Here is a 17448-nt window from a genome sequence, read left to right as displayed (position 1 = left end):
AGTTCTTTAAAATCAATTTTCAAGTGTTCCGAGCTAGCCCTCCTGATGTCGTTTGACCCCACATGGACTACGACAGTGTCAGCTCCCGGCATCTGCGGTAGAACAGTCGGAAGCAGCCTTGTTATGTCCTGTACTCGTGCTCCTGGGTAGCACAGGGTTTTTGCCTTGTTTCTCACCATAGAGCTGCCTATGATGACAGCTGGTGATGTTGAATGGGCCGGTCTCTCAGGCAGCCTCTATGACTTGGCTTACTGGAGTGTCTGACAATTGAGAGTCTCTGGGCTTTACTCTGACACCGCCTATTATACCGCCTATTATATACACTGCTCAAAAAAATAAAGGGAACACTTAAACAACACAATGTAGCTCCAAGTCAATCACACTTCTGTGAAATCAAACTGTCCACTTAGGAAGCAACACTGATTGACAATACATTTCACATGCTGTTGTGCAAATGGAATAGACAACAGGTGGAAATTATAGGCAATTAGCAAGACACCCCCAATAAAGGAGTGGTTCTGCAGGTGGTGACCACAGACCACTTCTCAGTTCCTATGCTTCCTGGCTGATGTTTTGGTCACTTTTGAATGCTGGCGGTGCTTTCACTCTAGTGGTAGCATGAGACGGAGTCTACAACCCACACAAGTGGCTCATGTAGTGCAGCTCATCCAGGATGGCACATCAATGCGAGCTGTGGCAAGAAGGTTTGCTGTGTCTGTCAGCGTAGTGTCCAGAGCATGGAGGCGCTACCAGGAGACAGACCAGTACATCAGGAGACGTGGAGGAGGCCGTAGGAGGGAAACAACCCAGCAGCAGGACCGCTACCTCCGCCTTTGTGCAAGGAGGAGCAGGAGGAGCACTGCCAGAGCCCTGCAAAATGACCTCCAGTAGGCCACAAATGTGCATGTGTCTGCTCAAACGGTCAGAAACAGACTCCATGAGGATGGTATGTGGTCCCGACGTCCACAGGTGGGGGTTGTGCTGACAGCCCAACACCGTGCAGGACGTTTGGCATTTGCCAGAGAACACCAAGATTGGCAAATTCGCCACTGGCGCCCTGTGCTCTTCACAGATGAAAGCAGGTTCACACTGAGCACGTGACAGACGTGACAGAGTCTGGAAACGCCGTGGAGAACGTTCTGCTGCCTGCAACATCCTCCAGCATGACCGGTTTGGCGGTGGGTCAGTCATGGTGTGGGGTGGCATTTCTTTGGGGGGCCGCACAGCCCTCCATGTTCTTGCCAGAGGTAGCCTGACTGCCATCAGGTACTGAGATGAGATCCTCAGACCCGTTGTGAGAGCATATGCTGGTGTGGTTGGCCCTGGGTTCCTCCTAATGTAAGACAATGCTAAACCTCATGTGGCTGGAGTGTGTCAGCAGTTCCTGCAAGAGGAAGGCATTGATGCTATGGACTGGCCCGCCCGTTCCCCAGACCTGAATCAAATTGAGCACATCTGGGACATCATGTCTCGCTCCATCCAACAACGCCACGTTGCACCACAGACTGTCCAGGAGTTGGCGGATGCTTTAGTCCAGGTCTGGGAGGAGATCCCTCAGGAGACCATCCGCCACCTCATCAGGACCATCCGCCACCTCATCAGGAGCATGCCAGGCGTTGTAGGGAGGTCATACAGGCACGTGGAGGCCACACACACTACTGAGCTTCATTTTGACTTGTTTTAAGGACATTACATCAAAGTTGGATCAGCCTGTAGTGTGGTTTTCCACTTTAATTTTGAGTGTGACTCCAAATCCAGACCTCCATGGGTTGATAAATTGGATTTCCATTGATTCTTTTTGTGTGATTTTGTTGTCAGCACATTCAACTATGTAAAGAAAAAAGTATTTAATAAGATTATTTCATTCATTCAGATCTAGGATGTGTTATTTAAGTGTTCCCTTTATTTTTTTGAGCAGTGTAGGTCCTGGATGACATGAAGCTTGGCCCCAGTGATGTACTGGGCCGTCCGCACTACCCTCTGTAGAGCCTTACTGTCAGATCCTGAGCAGTTGCCATACCAGGCAGTGATGCAACCGGTCAGGATGCTCTCGATGGTGCAGCTGTAGAACTTTTTGAGGATCTGGGGACCCATGCCAAATCTTTTCAGTCTCCTGAGGAGGAAAAGGTTTTGTCGTGCCCTTTTCACAACTGTTTTGGTGTGTTTGGACCATGATAGTTCGATGGTGATGTGGACACCAAGGAACTTGAAACTCTCAACCCGCTTCACTACAGCCCCGTCAATGTTAATGGGGGCCTGTTCGGCCCACCTTTTCCTGTAGTCCATGATCAGCTCCTTTGTCTTGCTCACATTGAGGGAGAGGTTGTGGTCCTGGCACCACACTGTCCAGGTGGGAAAGGAAGAAAACGGTAGTGTGGATTGCGATTGAGATTGCGTCATCTGTGGATCTGTTGGGGCGGTATGCGAAATGGAGTGGGTCTAGGATATCCGGGAGGATGCTGTTGATGTGAGCCATGACTAGCCTTTCAAAGCACTTCATGGCTACCGACGTGAGTGCTACGGGGCAGTAATCATTTAGGCAGGTTACCTTCGCTTCCTTGGGCACAGGGACTATGGTGGTCTGCTTGAAACATGTAGGTATTACAGACTTGGTCAGGGAGATGTTGAAAATGTCAGTGAAAACACTTGCCAGTTGGTCCGCGCATGCTTTGAGTACACGTCCTAGTAATCCGCCTGGCCCCACAGCTTTGTGAATGTTGACCTGTTTAAAGGTCTTGCTTACATCGGCTACCAAGAGCGTTATCACACAGTCGTCCAGAATCGCTGGTGCTCTTGTGCATGCTTCAGTGTTGCTTGCCTCCAAGCGAGCATAAAAGGCATCTAGCTCGCCTGGTGGGATCGCATCACTGTGCAGCTCGCGTCTGGGTTTCCCTTTGTAGTCTGTAATAGTTTTCAAGCCCTGCCACATCCGACGAGTGTCAGAGCCGGTGTAGTAGGAGTCAATCTTAATCCTGTATTGACGCTTTGCTTGTTTAATGGTTCTTCTGAGGACATAGGGGGATTTCTTATAAGTGTCCAGATTTGTGTCCCGCTCCTTGAAAGTGGCAGCTCTAGCCTTTAGTTCGATGCGGATGTTGCCTGTAATCCATGGCTTCTGGTTTGGATATGTACGTATGGTCACTATGGGGACAATGTCGTTGATGCACTTACTGATGAAGCCGATGACTGAGGTGGTATACTCCTCAATGCCATTGGATGAATCCCAGAACATATTCCAGTCTGTGCTAGCAAAACAGTCCTGTAGCATAGCATCCGCATCACCCACCCATGTGGGTGAATGAAAGATGAACTGAGTTTGGTCTGTCGTCATGGTAACTATGAAAGTTAGATGCCAATCGCCATATAAAATCCAAAGAAGTAAAAGCCTGGAAGGAGGAGAGATGATGAGAAACGATTTGGTTGACCGTTTTATTGTGGATTAAAATAACAACTCAACGTTAAATTAGTTAGCAACAACAAGCTAGCTAAATAGGACAAATTAGCTAGCAACTGCAAGCTAGCTAGCTACATTTCCATAAATGTTTAATGCTTTTAGACCTGTCCCCATATAATACAATTGGTTCAGAGTTTGTTTTGATATTTCAACCTACGTGTTGTGATCGCATTTGGTGTGGGGGGGACAAAAAAATGATGGTGCATGTGCGCGGCCGGTTTAGGTACGGTTTAATTTTTGCTTGTAAGCAGGAATCAGGAGGATATAATTATGGTCAGATTTGCGAAATGGAGGGCGGGGGAGAGCTTTGTATGAATCTCTGTCTGTGGAGTAAAGATGGTCTAGAGTTTTTTTTCTCCTCTGGTTGCACATGTGACATGCTGGTAGAAATTAGGTAAAACTAATTAAAGTTTTCCTGCATTAAAGTCCCCGGCCACTAGGAGCGCCGCTTCTGGATGAGCATTTTCTTTTTTGCTTATGGCCTTATAGAGTAGGTTGTGTGTGGTCTTAGTGCCAGCATTGGTTTGTGGTGGTAAATAGACAGCTACGAATAATACATCGCAACGTCCCCCAAAGGCTAACTTGCTAGCCCTGGTCTGTTAACTGCTAGCTTGCTTGCCCCAGTCTGCAAACTGCTAGCTTGTTTAGCCCCGGCCAACTAACTGTTAGCTTGTTAGCATCGGCCTGCTAACTGTCTGAATCGCCGTGTCCCCAGTCAGCCCAACCACTCACAGGACCCATATGTTCACTTGGCTACGCCTGCCTCTCTCTAATATCAATATGCCTCGTCCATTACTGTCCTGGTTAGTGATTACTGTCTTATTTCACTGTAGAGCCTCTAGCCCTGCTCAATATGCCTTAACCAACCATGTTGTTCCACCTCCTACATATGCGATGACATCACCTGGTTTAAACGTCTCTAGAGACTATATCTCTCTCATCATTACCCAATGCCTAGGTTTACCTCCAATGTACTCTCATCCTACCTTACCTTTGTCTGTACACTATGCCTTGAATCTATGCTATCGTGCCCAGAAACCTGCTCCTTTTACTCTCTGTTCCAAACGTGCTAGACGGCCAGTTCGTATACCTTTATCCTACTTCTCCTCTGTTCTTCTGGTGATGTGGAGGTTACTCCAGGTCCTGCAGTGACTAGCTCCACTCCCACTCCCCAGGTACTCTCATTTGTTGACTTCTGTAACCGTAAAAGCCTTGGTTTCATGCATGTTAACATTAGAAGCCTACTCCCTAAGTTTGTTTTACTCACTGCTTTAGCACACTCTGCCAACCCGGATGACTTAGCCGTGTCTGGAATGACATTGACCTCATCCCGTCAGTAGATGATGACTGGCTATTATTTAAAAGTGCCTTCCTCACCATCTTAAATAAGCATGCCCCACTCAAAAAATGTAGAACTAGGAATATATATAGTCCTTGGTTCACTCCAGACCTGTCTGCCATTGACCAGCACAAAAACATCCTGTGGCGTTCTGCATTAGCATCGAATAGCCCCCGTGATATGCAACTTTTCAGGGAAGTTAGGAACAAATATACACAGGCAGTTAGAAAAGCTAAGGCTAGCTTTTTCAAACAGAAATTTGCATCCTGTAGTACTAACTCAAAAAAGTTCTGGGACACTGTAAAGATCATGGAGAATAAGAGCACCTCCTCCCAGCTGCCCACTGCTCTGAGGCTAGGAAACACTGTTACCACCGACAAATCCACTATAATTGAGAATTTCAAGAAGCATTTCTCTACAGCTGGCCATGCTTTCCACCTGGCTACCCCTACCCCGGTCAACTGCCCGGCACCCTCCACAGCAACCCGCCAAAGCCCCCACCATTTCTCCTTCACCCAAATCCAGACAGCTGATGTTCTGAAAGAGCGGCAAAATCTGGACCCATAGAAATTAGCCGGGCTAGACAATCTGGACCCTCTCTTTCTAAAATGATCTGCCGAAATTGTTGCAACCCCTATTACTAGCCTGTTCAACCTCTCTTTCGTATCGTCTGAGATTCCCAAAGATTGGAACGCTGCCACGGTCATCCCCCTGTTCAAAGGGGGTGACACTCTAGACCCAAACTGTTACAGACCTATATCTATCCTACCCTGCCTTAATAAGGTCTTCAAAAGCCAAGTTAACAAACAGATCACCGACCATTTCGAATCCCACCGTACCTTCTCCGCTATGCAATCTGGTTTCAGAGCTGGTCATGGGTGCACCTCAGCCACGCTCAAGGTCCTAAATGACATCATAACCGCCATCGATAAGAGACATTACTGTGCAGCCGTATTAATCGACCTGGCCAAGGCTTTCGACTCTGTCAATCACCACATTCTTATTGGCAGACTCGACAGCCTTGGTTTCTCAAATGACTGCCTCAACTACTTCTCTGATAGAGTTCAGTGTGTCAAATCAGAGGGCCTGTTGTCCGGACCTCTGGCAGTCTCTGGGTGTGCCACAGGGTTCAATTCTCGGGCCGACTCTCTTCTCTGTATACATCAATGATGTTGCTCTTCCTGCTGGTGATTCTCTGATCCACCTCTACGCAGACGACACCATTCTGTATACTTCTGGCCCCTCTTTGGACACTGTTAACTAACCTCCAGACGAGCTTCAATGCCATACAACTCTCCTTCCGTGGCCTCCAACTGCTCTTAAATGCAAGTAAAACTAAATGCATGCTCTTCAACCGGTCGCTGCACGCACCTGCTCGCCTATCCAGCATCACTACTCTGGACGGCTCTGACTTAGAATACGTGGACAACTACAAATACCTGGGTGTCTGGTTAGACTGTAAACTCTCCTTCCAGACTCACATTAAGCATCTCCAATCCAAAATTAAATCTAGAATCGGCTTCCTATATCGCAACAAAGCATCCTTCACTCATGCTGCCAAACATACCCTCATAAAACTGACCATCCTACCGATCCTCGACTTCGGTGATGTCATCTATAGAATAGCCTCCAACACTCTACTCAACAAACTGGATGCAGTCTATCACAGTGCCATCCGTTTTGTCACCAAAGCCCCATACACTACCCACCATTGCGACCTGTAGGCTCTCGTTGGTTGGCCCTCGCTTCATACTCGTCGCCAAACCCACTGGCTACAGGTTATCTACAAGTCTCTGCTAGGTAAAGCCCCGCCTTATCTCAGCTCACTGGTCACCATAGCAGCACCCACTCGTAGCACGCGCTCCAGCAGGTATAGCTCACTGGTCACCCCCAAAGCCAATTCCTGCTTTGGTCGTCTTTCCTTCCAGTTCTCTGCTGCCAATGACTGGAACGAACTGCAAAAATCTCTGAAGCTGGAGACTCATATCTCCCTCACTAGTTTTAAGCACCATCTGTCAGAGCAGCTCACAGATCACTGCACCTGTACATAGCCCATCTGTAAACAGCCCATCTATCTACCTACCTCATCCCCATACTGTATTTATTTATTTATCTTGCTCCTTTGCACCCCAGTATCTCTACTTGCACATTCATCTAATGCACATCTACCATTCCAGTGTTTAATTGCTATATTGTAATTACTTCGGCCACCATGGCCTATTTATTGCCTTAACTTACCTCATCTGCACTCACTGAAAATATAGACTTTTTGTTTTCTTTTGTTCTACTGTATGTTTTATTTATTCCATGTGTAACTCTGTGTTGTTGTATGTGTCGAATTGCTATGCTTTATCTTGGCCAGGTCGCAGTTGCAAATGAGAACTCATTCTCAACTAGCCTACCTGGTTAAATAAAGGTGAAATAAAAAAAAGAAGGTACTCTACCTAAGGCGAGCAACACCTCAAGACTTCTTTAATATTAGACATTATACATTGCGCACCAGCTGTTATTGACATACAGACACACACCCCCACCCCTCGTCTTACCAGACGTATCTGCCGGTGCATGGTAAATCCCGCCAGCTCTATATTATCCATGTCGTCGATCAGCCACGACTCAGTGAAACATAAGTTATTACAGTTTAATGTCCCGTTAGTAGGATAATCTTGATTGTAGGTCATCAATTTCATTTTCCAATTATTGCACGTTGGCCAAGAGAACGGATGGCAGTGGGAGTTTACTCGCTCACCTACGAATTCTCAGAAGGCAGCCCGACCTCCGCCCCCTTTTTCTCCATCTTTTCTTCATGCAAATGATGGGGATTTGGGCCTGTTCCCGGGAAAGCAATATATCCTTCGCGTTGGACTCGGACTCGTTAAAGGAAAAAAGCTTCTTCCAGTTCGAGGTGAGTAATCGCTGTTCTGATGTCCAGAAGTTATTTTCAGTCATAAGCGACGGTAGCAGCAACATGTAACTAAAGCCCTGTTCACATTACCCATAAGCACTCCGTTACGTTGCAGCGAATGTCATGCATTTCAATAGGGAGTGGAATCGTAACGCCTCCTTGCGGTTAATGTTAGTTGCGAGATGGACGTAGCATACTTTGACATTTTCCAAACTTTGCGTCATCTTCAGTCCATCCAGAGTCCTTCAAAGAACAGGAAGTTAGCAAACCACAGAAGATGAAAATAATATGTGGTTTTTGGTGATGGCTTTTATGGGATAGCTAGCAACTTGTAAACAACAATTACCCATTCCTATAAGTGAGTTAATATTTCAATAGTAATGTTAAATAATACACATTGGCTGTTAAGCCAATTCTATTATTACTGTTGCCTCCCGTTTAAGTTTATTGTGATGGTAATGATGTTTGTTTTTGATTATAAATATTAGGTCACTACAGTGGAATCTTCAACCTAGCCTAGCTTTTAGCTAAATTAGCTAGCTGCTCTGTAGGGAAAGCTAGCTTGACTTGCTATAAAGTTAGAGAAACAAGTTGGGGGAAATGTAACTAAACAAAACATGTTTTATTATCACCAGAAACAATATTGTAATGACCCGGCTGGGTCATAAAGGGAAAAGAGACGGACTCTAGTTGTGCAGGTCAGAACACAGGTTTATTCCTAAACTGGGCTATTGTCCAGGCCACAGCCCACGCCGCTAAATGCCGAACGTACACAATTATACCATGTCGAGTTAAGGGTCACTCCCATAGGAACAGATCAAGGCCCCCGAACAGAAGAGAAAGAAAGATGAGACAGTAATCCCTATTTATGCATTTCCAAATCCCGCGGGATTACCCATCATACCCCCCCAACCTTTCCCTCTGTCCTGACATATTTAACCCCTGCTAGTAGCCATGAGAACCATAACACACCCACAAACACAGAACACAATACCGGGTCGTTACATAGCCCCCCCCTTTCTAAACCCTAGCCCCTAGGGTTACACCACAAAATCCTTAAAACGACCCGGAGGTCGCATCAGTCTCTTGGGCCTCCCCGTGGCTCTCACCGGTGAACCCCCAGAACACTCATCTGCCCCAATGTCAGTTCCAGCGCCCTCCGAAGAAGCAGCCCCCATCCCAGGCTCAGGTTGCGCTAGAGTCTCCTTGTTAGACTGTTCCCGTGGGCTCACATCAGAGACCTCACTCCCATTTCCTACCGTTTTCCTCCCTCTGTAGGGTGCCAATCGGTCCCGGTGGACCACCACCTTCCTGCTCCGTGGGGGGACCTCCACCCGGTACGTCACCTCCCCCACTCTCTCTATCACCAGACACGGCCCCACCCATGCACTCTCCAGCTTTGGGCACCGCCCCTTCTTGCGCGTGGGGTTGTGAAGCCACACACATTCTCCCGCTCCAAAGTGCCTCCCCCTAGCGCGCGAGTCGTAGTGGCGCTTTTGGCGCACCCCTGCGTTCTCGAGTTGCTCTCTGGCGAAGGTGTGAGCCGCTTCTAACCGGTTCTGAAGACGACACACATAGTTCGGGCCAGGCAAAACCCCGTCGTCATTATCAGGAGGGTGGCCAAACATCAGTTTGGCTGGGGTGCGCAACTCACGACCTAACATTAGTAGCGCTGGGGAGCACGGAGTCGATTCTTGAACAGCCGACCTACATGCCATAAGAATAAACGGTAAGTGGGTGTCCCAATCTCTCTGGTGTTTTGAGGAAACGATGGCCAGCTGCTGTGCTAATGTTCTGTTAAATCTTTCCACCAGCCCATCACTCTGGGGGTGAAGCGGAGTAGTGTGCGTCTTCTCCGCGCCTAACCGTCTACACAACTCTGAGAACACCCGTGACTCGAAGTTTCTCACCTGGTCGCTGTGAATAGACTGTGGCACCCAAAACCGACTGATTATTCCCCCACCAACGCATCAGCTACTGTCTCTGCCTCCTGGTCTGGGAGAGCGTAAGCCTCCGGCCACTTGGTGAAGTAGTCCATAGCAGTTAGAATCCCCCTGTTACCGCTGTCTGTGGTTGGAAACGGCCCCACTGTGTCTACCCCCAGTCTCTCCATGGGCTCCCCTACTGGGAATTGTTGTAGGAGGGCGTGTGACTGACCTGGAGGTCCTTTTTTAGCAGCACACTCGTCGCACTGCCTACAAAAGTCCTCAACATCCCTCCTGTGCCTGGCCCAATAGAAGCCTTTACGCAAGCGCTTTAACGTTTTGGAGACCCCAAAATGCCCTGCGCCAACTCCCCCATGAAGCTGCTGTAACACGCTCCCCTGCAGCCTTTTGGGCACCACAACCTGCCACGTAATTTCTCCAGATGCTGGCTTTTTCCACCCCCTCTGGAGCACTCCCTCAGCCACTCTAAGGACTGTGAATTTAGCCCACAGTCCCTTGGTGACTGGTGATAGAGGGGCTACTTCCCCCCACGGCGGTCGTCTTCTCTCTTCCACCCACCGCAGCACAGGACGCAGCACAGGCGACGCCTCCACTCCCCAACGTCCACAGCCTCAAGCTCCCGGCACTCTGTCACACTCAGCTGACTCACCGTGGCGGTGACTCCCTCCTCCCTGCACAGTTCTCTCTCTCGCTCCACCCGTTTGGCGCAGTACCCACAGCCATCCTCAGCACACGGGCGGCGGGACAAGGCGTCTGCATTGCTGTGGCGAAGGCTGGCTCTGTGCTCCACCTGGAAGTCGTAGGGTTGCAGCTCCTCCAGCCAGCGGGCAATCTGACCCTCTGGCTCCTTGAAGGAGAGAAGCCACTGCAGGGCGGAGTGATCCGTCCGGACCACAAACGGCAGGCCCCCCAGGTAGTACTTGAAATGGCGTACTGCTGCCACGACAGCCAAAAGCTCTCTCCTTGTCACGCAGTAGCGTTTTTCAGCCTTATCAAAAGTTCTGCTGTAATAAGCTACTACGTGTTCCCCATCAGGACCACGCTGAGCCAGCACAGCCCCCAAACCCTCATTGCTTGCGTCGGTGTCCAGGATGAACGGAGGGTTCGGGTCTGGTGAGGCCAGGACAGGGGCCTCCATCAGGGCACGTTTGAGGGCCTCAAACGCCCGCTGGTGCTCTTCGGTCCACTGAAAAACAGTGTCCTCCTTGAGAAGGTGGTTCAAAGGAGCCGCTACCCCCGCAAACCCCTTCACAAACCTACGATAGTAGGATGCCAGCCCCAGGAAGCTCTTAACCTCTTTTTTTCCCCCTGGAACTGGCCACCCCCTCACAGCCTCTACTTTGTCTGGCATCGTGCTGATGCCCTCACCACCCAGCTGATGCCCCAGGAACGCCACCTCCCTTTGCATGAAATGGCACTTTCCCGGATGTAATTTTAGCCCCGCCCCCGAGATCCTCTCCAACACTCGCCTAATTGCCCCCAGTGCCCCCTCAAACGATGTGCCGTGCACCAATATGTCGTCTAGGTACACAACACACTCGTCTCTCGGAACCCCCGCCAGCACTCTGTCCATGAGCCTCTCAAAGGTGGCAGGAGCATTACAGAGCCCGAAGCACAGCACCTTGAACTGCCAATGGCCCCTATCTGTGGAGAAGGCCGTTTTTTCACGTGCCCCTGGCGAGAGGGGCACCTGCCAGTAGCCACTGCGCAGATCAAGGGAGGAGAACCACGAGGACCCTCTCACGTGGTCTAGCGACTCATCAATCCTCGGTAGGGGATAAGAGTCTTTAGTGGTGACAGAATTTAGGCCCCTGTAGTCAACACAAAACCTAAGTTTACCCCCTTTCTTAGGCACCATGACGACCGGCGCGGACCATGGGCTATCTGATGGCTCAATGAAATCAGCCCGCAACATGTCAACAATAGCTGTGTCTGCTGCTTCCCTCCTGGCAAGGGGAATACGACGGGGCCGAATTTTAATGGGTCGGGCGTCCCCAGTGTCTATTTTGTGCTGAACTAGGTGCGTTTGTCCTACCTCAGCTTCGCTTGGGGGGAAGATATCTTTAAAGTCCAACAGCAGCTGCTTTAACTGTCTCTTGTCTCTCATCCAGACCCTGACAGTTCTTCAGCCACACAGCCTCGACGGCGTCGATAGATTCCTCCTTCCCCCCGTCGGGCTGATGGGGTGAAGGAGCCAGTGTGTTTTGGGCTACTGAGCTGCCTGTGCTTGCACCATGATGGGGAGTGAAGGCCGTCGCCGCCGGAGACAGCTGCTGGAATGGCACAACGACCAAGGGAGCAGCCGGGATGACCGGTGGAGTTTCTGCAAGCTTGGAGGAAGACGGAGGGACAGCCCTGCCCCCTGCTGGCCCTCCCGAAGGCGACATTCCCACTGTGGGCCCCCCCGACAGCCTCAAAGTGCCCGACGCTAAGTCCAACTGAGCCCCACAGTTTTTCAAAAGTCCATTCCCAGTATACAGGGGTCCTGCACCGCTGCTACCCACGCCAGACACCCCACAGTTCTCCCCCCCACAGTCACAGATAGCTGACACTTCCCTAACATGGGGGCTAGCTCCCCCGTGACAGTCCGTAGCTGGACAAGGGTCGGCTCCACCCGCACCCCAACAGGTAGTATGTCTGGTCTCACCAGGGTTACTGTAGAGCCCGTGTCGACCAGGGCCAAACATTCCACCCCCTCTACCTTGACGATGACATTGCAGAAGTCCCCAACGGTGGTACATCCCACCACAACTACCGGACTAGGAAACACGGCGGCAGCTACACCCTGGGGGAGCAGGTCCCCACCCTCTTGTCTGCGCTGCTGGGTACCTCTTTTGCTTACAGTGGGTTCGGGGGCGTGGGTCCGCGCTGCCCCCTGCGCGAGAACCCGCCGTCGTTTCCCTGGTGACGGGGGAATCTGCCACACTCCCGCTGAATGTGGCCAGGCTGGCCACAACCCCAGCAGACAATAGGAGTTGAGCTGACACTGCGACGCTGCCTGGAGCCCCTCTCCATGACAAGCGAAGCAGTCTTCACTAGCCCGCCCAACTCGTCGACCCACTCTGGTTTCGTGACCCCTGGCACCCCAGCCACCGCTGCTCTCACCTCTGGTTGACTGGCGACTTCCACTCTCACTCCCTCACCCCAGATCAGCTCCCTCTTCCTGGCTATCTCCACTGCAGCCCGCAGAGATGGTGGGTCCGCCATCTGAACATGCTTACCCAGTTCGGTGGAAGAGAGCGCTCTAATAAAACTGTCCCGTGTCAGCTCGTCTTGCACCCCAATCGGCATAGTTGCATAAGCCCGCCTGGTCAGGCTCAGAATACCACTTGCCAACGCCTTTAATGATTCCCCCAGAAGTCTCTTTTTGTTACTCAGTTCAATCCGCAGCATGTTGGGCTGCGCGTCGCTGCCGAAACGGCCCCCCAATGCCTCCACTAGCGCACCATAGTCGCCCCTCTCGTCCGGGGCTAGCGTTAACAGGCATTCCGACGCCTCCTCTGCCAGGCTCAGGGCAAGCTGTAACGCTTTCGTCTCGTCAGACCACCTCCCGGCTCTAGCCAACAACTCGAATTGAGTGAAAAAAACTTCCCATTTACCTTGTCCATTGAACTTTGGTAGTTTAGCCGCTACCGTGGCTAATGGCAATAGGCCGCTGCCATCTCTGTTTACATAAGCAGGCCCCGCCATTTCCGCACCCGGTGACGTCGATATCCCCGTCGCCGTGACGTCTGCTCTCGAGCGGTGTGAAGGAAAACCCGCCAGTTCTGCCATCTTGCTGACTGACAATTTAACTCCCGCCATGTGGCCCTCCAGCTCTTCTACGGCAGTCGCCGCCCGACCCTCCCGACCGGGTACCCCCGAGCCCACAACGGACACTTTGTCCGACTCTTCCTTAATTTTCCGCCTCGCCCCAAGCATCATGACCGTAGATGCGAGTCACGCTAAAGCCAACCCGGCCTATACTAAACAGCTAACTCGCCTAGTCTCGATCCCGTAGTTCGAAAGCACTTCTGACGCCAATGTAATGACCCGGCTGGGTCATAAAGGGAAAAGAGACGGACTCTAGGTGTGCAGGTCAGAACACAGGTTTATTCCTAAACTGGGCTATTGTCCAGGCCACAGCCCACGCCGCTAAATGCCGAACGTACACAATTATACCATGTCGAGTTAAGGGTCACTCCCATAGGAACAGATCAAGGCCCCGAACAGAAGAGAAAGAAAGATGAGACAGTAATCCCTATTTATGCATTTCCAAATCCCGCGGGATTACCCATCATACCCCCCCAACCTTTCCCTCTGTCCTGACATATTTAACCCCTGCTAGTAGCCATGAGAACCATAACACACCCACAAACACAGAACACAATACCGGGTCGTTACAATATATTTATCCTGACTTGAATGAAAAGGTCATATTTTGCAGTCTCACAAAATAAATAAGAACTCAATGAGAGACAGGCTCTCCTCCATCTTGCGTTAGAAACTCTAGAATTGTCCTTTCAGTAGCAGGACTCCATGAAGATGACGTAAATCGTAATGAAATATCAGGATGTGTATGGGGCATAATACCGCGTTCAAAACAACTGGGAACCCTGAAAAATGAGGCCAAATCATGACGCCAGTGATTTTCAACTCGGAAAGTCAGAGCTATATAGAGAGGCCCGAGTTCCCGAGCTGGAATTCCAAGTCGGATGACCGTTCAAATCGATTTTTCCCAGTCTGAGCTCATTCCCAGTTGTTTTGAACTCACTGAAGTCAGAAGTCGGAGATTTCAGCATTTCCAGCGCCCAGTTTGTTTTGAACGAGCCATAATAAGGTGTTTGATGCAGTATTTCGCAAGTAAAAAAATGTGCGACGTGATATACACAAAGTCCGGCTTTTGAGCAGGTCTGTCTCACTGTTTATGCTATTGGATAGAGAGCACAAAACACATCGGTTCACCCTATGTTAGTGAGCAAATATACATCATCTAATCAAAACCCGCGCTTTATTTACATGTTGTGACGCACGGATGTTCCAAACTCCGTTTTAGACAAGACCAAAAGTATCCTACACTTTGTTGTCAATTTTGACACTAGAATAATGCCATGTTCCAAACAACACGGAACTCTCCGACTTCAGTGCTTTCCAGACCACTGGGACCTCGAAAAAATTATTATGAACTGTCCTCCAACTCAAATTTCAAATTTGCGAACTCGGGCATCTTTCAAGAACACCGACATTCCGACCTGAAGATATGGCTAATTTTCCAGTAACATGTTATGAAATATTAAGATGGCAAAACAGAATCATTAAGGGCTTAAAGCACACCTGTAAACACGCTTATATACTGTAGTATGAGAAAAACAGGCATACAAAGAAAATACACACCTTGTAATCCAGATGCATGCCAGGATGCCTAATAAAATTTGATTTGATAGTTGTATCATAATCACTGTAGTGAATATACTCATGATTGTAACTAAGTATGTGTTAATATAATTTTTTTAAGAAACAGTCATTGTCACGCCACCAATATAATTGGTCCAATGAATTAGAGGGGAGGGGGAACCTTGCCTAGAGCAAAGAGTTTAGATTTGGGAATAGTAGTGGCATAAAGGCAAAAAGAGTTGGCTATTAGCGTAAAAGAGGAGTAACTGTGAAACGGTGTAAGAACGAAACACTATATATGATGATGCCGAGGCTGAGTTCAGCAGTTGCTCCATGGACCAGCTCGGCTTGTTACTTTGTAATAAAGTATATTTTGAATTCACAAGCTCCGGAGTCTAAGATATATTTTTAAGGAGTATTTCCACGACAAAGATCACTGGAGTCATGATTTGACCTAGTATTTTCCGAGTTCCCAGTTATCTTGAACGCACCATAACTGTTTCTGACTCAGGCCGTTTTCAAAGGGATTCGTTAAAGGCAGTCGCTGTTTAAACTGGAGAAGTCATTTGCGCAACTGCAGAGAAGACTTCGTGCGCCGTTCCCGCAATTTCGCATAAACTGTTGAGACACACCTCTAAACAAAAGAACGGAAAGTTTTCAGCTCTTCACGGTCGAAGACGGGATGTTTTAGCAGAAGTATTCTAGGTAAAATTAGGCTATTTTGTGGACGATGGTTAGTCTTTTTTTTTAATCGATTGTGCATTGTGTAGAAGGCATCACATTCCACGAATTTCGCTGCTTAGCAAATCACGTCTCATTTTATAGCTTGGTTTGACCGTCATTAGTTGGCTTTGAAGTTTGTAGGTATTGCAGAGTTAACCTCCATGCGACCATCCTTCTAGCTAACCGTATATTCTTAATAACAGAAAGTGCAACTTTTTGTTGGGGGCAATGACTGTTTGGTTGTGGGGTCTAGTATGATGCTTCAACTTATCTCAGGTTTTCGTCTACCACGCTGCAGAGGCAACTTCTTTATCAAACATTTTCTCCTAGCCGGTAATTTACAGCTTCCATTGTGTTGTGTTACAGATTCACACGATAGAGAACACAGCAATTTTGACGGACTGGGTTGAGGAAACGAAACGCAAACAGCAAGATAAATGTTGCCTTATCGGCTTGCTTGTCAGGTGGGTTTGTCTTGCAGGGCTTGTCATGCGACAACTGTTGGAATGGTCGGGGTGTATGGAGGATGATCAGTGCCCGTTTTTAAAATTGCAACACTTAAATGCTCAATTAAAATGCATGTATATTTTCATATCAGTGTGCATGAGTCATGCCACAATGAAATTGCAACGTTAAAATGAAAATAGCTGATTGAAAAAGGTAAATAGAAATTCTAAATGAAAATGGTTAACAGACGTAAAATAAAAAAGGCACTTTCCATTTATAAAACTATCCAATTTTAGCATTTTCTCTTCATTTTCAAAGTGTATGCAAATTGCTTTCTGGAAGCATGAACCAGGAGAAAAACACAACACCACCATGCAATGAAACATAGCCGTGTCACGCTCTCTGTGCATTGATTTTTAGACTACTGTAACTGACAGGGTTCAAACTGCTCTCCTGTACACAAGAATAGCATCTTAACCTGCTAAACCTAGGCAATTTAGCTTAGGGAGCCAGTGCAATTTTTCTGGTCTCAGGCATAGTTACCCAACACTAGACAAACTTACTAATCTCCTATGCGTGTTTAGTTGTTTGCATGATCAGTAACCACTCTTGACACCTGAAGAGTTGCATTGGCTATATAGCTTTGGTTTAGTGGGTTAATGTGCTCTTCTGATGTGCAGAAGACTCTTGTTTGAACCCTGTCAATCATTTGTGCCGTGGCTCAGATTGGTATCAAATTTTATTGGTCACATTCACGTGGTTAGCAGATGTTTTTGCGAGTGTAGCAAAATGCTTGTGCTTCTAGTTCTGACAGTGCAGCAATATCCAACATGTAATCTAACAATTCTGCAACAACTACCTAATGCACACATCTAAGTAAGGGATGAAATAAGAATCTATGGATGAACAATGGCAGAGTGGCATAGGCAAGATGCAATAAATGGTGGAGGTCAAAGGATGTTTAATTGTAAATGAGGTGGTTCAGTTACCACATATTCATGATGCGTAGGGGTTTAAATGAAATTGGGATCCTTAACTTTAAGGCAAATCCCTAACAGAAAAACATATATTTTAATGTAGATCCATAAAGTGAACGACATAGTTGTTGCGGAAACTGACACACTAAGAGCGTTGAAGCACAGGGCTCAACTTCTCTGCTGTTTTGGTGCCCTTTGGCCTAATTTAAAACTGTTGTGTACATTTTACACTGAATATATGCGTGTGCCATTTCTGAAACGACTGTGCACACACAAATATTAAC

At 48.5% G+C, this 17448-nt stretch overlaps 1 protein-coding gene across 3 annotated transcripts in view; it reads left to right on the top strand.

The window, feature by feature from the left end:
* The first annotated feature begins 15421 nt into the window (after positions 1–15421).
* The window catches only part of LOC106588723 (uncharacterized), an 87152-nt gene continuing 85125 nt past the window's right edge, over positions 15422–17448 (top strand). For 2 of the 3 annotated variants that reach the window (XR_006762490.1, XM_014177998.2), the window contains exons 1-2: positions 15422–15722; positions 16107–16204. Coding sequence is in view for 2 of the 3 variants with exons in the window: in XM_014177998.2 (XP_014033473.2) it covers positions 16178–16204 (27 nt within the window). In the remaining variant the exon portion in view is untranslated. Of the gene's footprint in view, positions 15751–16106; positions 16205–17448 lie in introns of all 3 variants that reach the window. The other variant, XM_045709819.1, reaches the window with a different exon arrangement.

Source organism: Salmo salar, chromosome ssa27, assembly GCF_905237065.1.
Source record: "Salmo salar chromosome ssa27, Ssal_v3.1, whole genome shotgun sequence".
Classification (NCBI taxonomy): Eukaryota; Metazoa; Chordata; class Actinopteri; order Salmoniformes; family Salmonidae; genus Salmo; species Salmo salar.
Note: the sequence above shows the minus strand (reverse complement) of the source record. Positions and strands in the feature narration are given on the sequence as shown.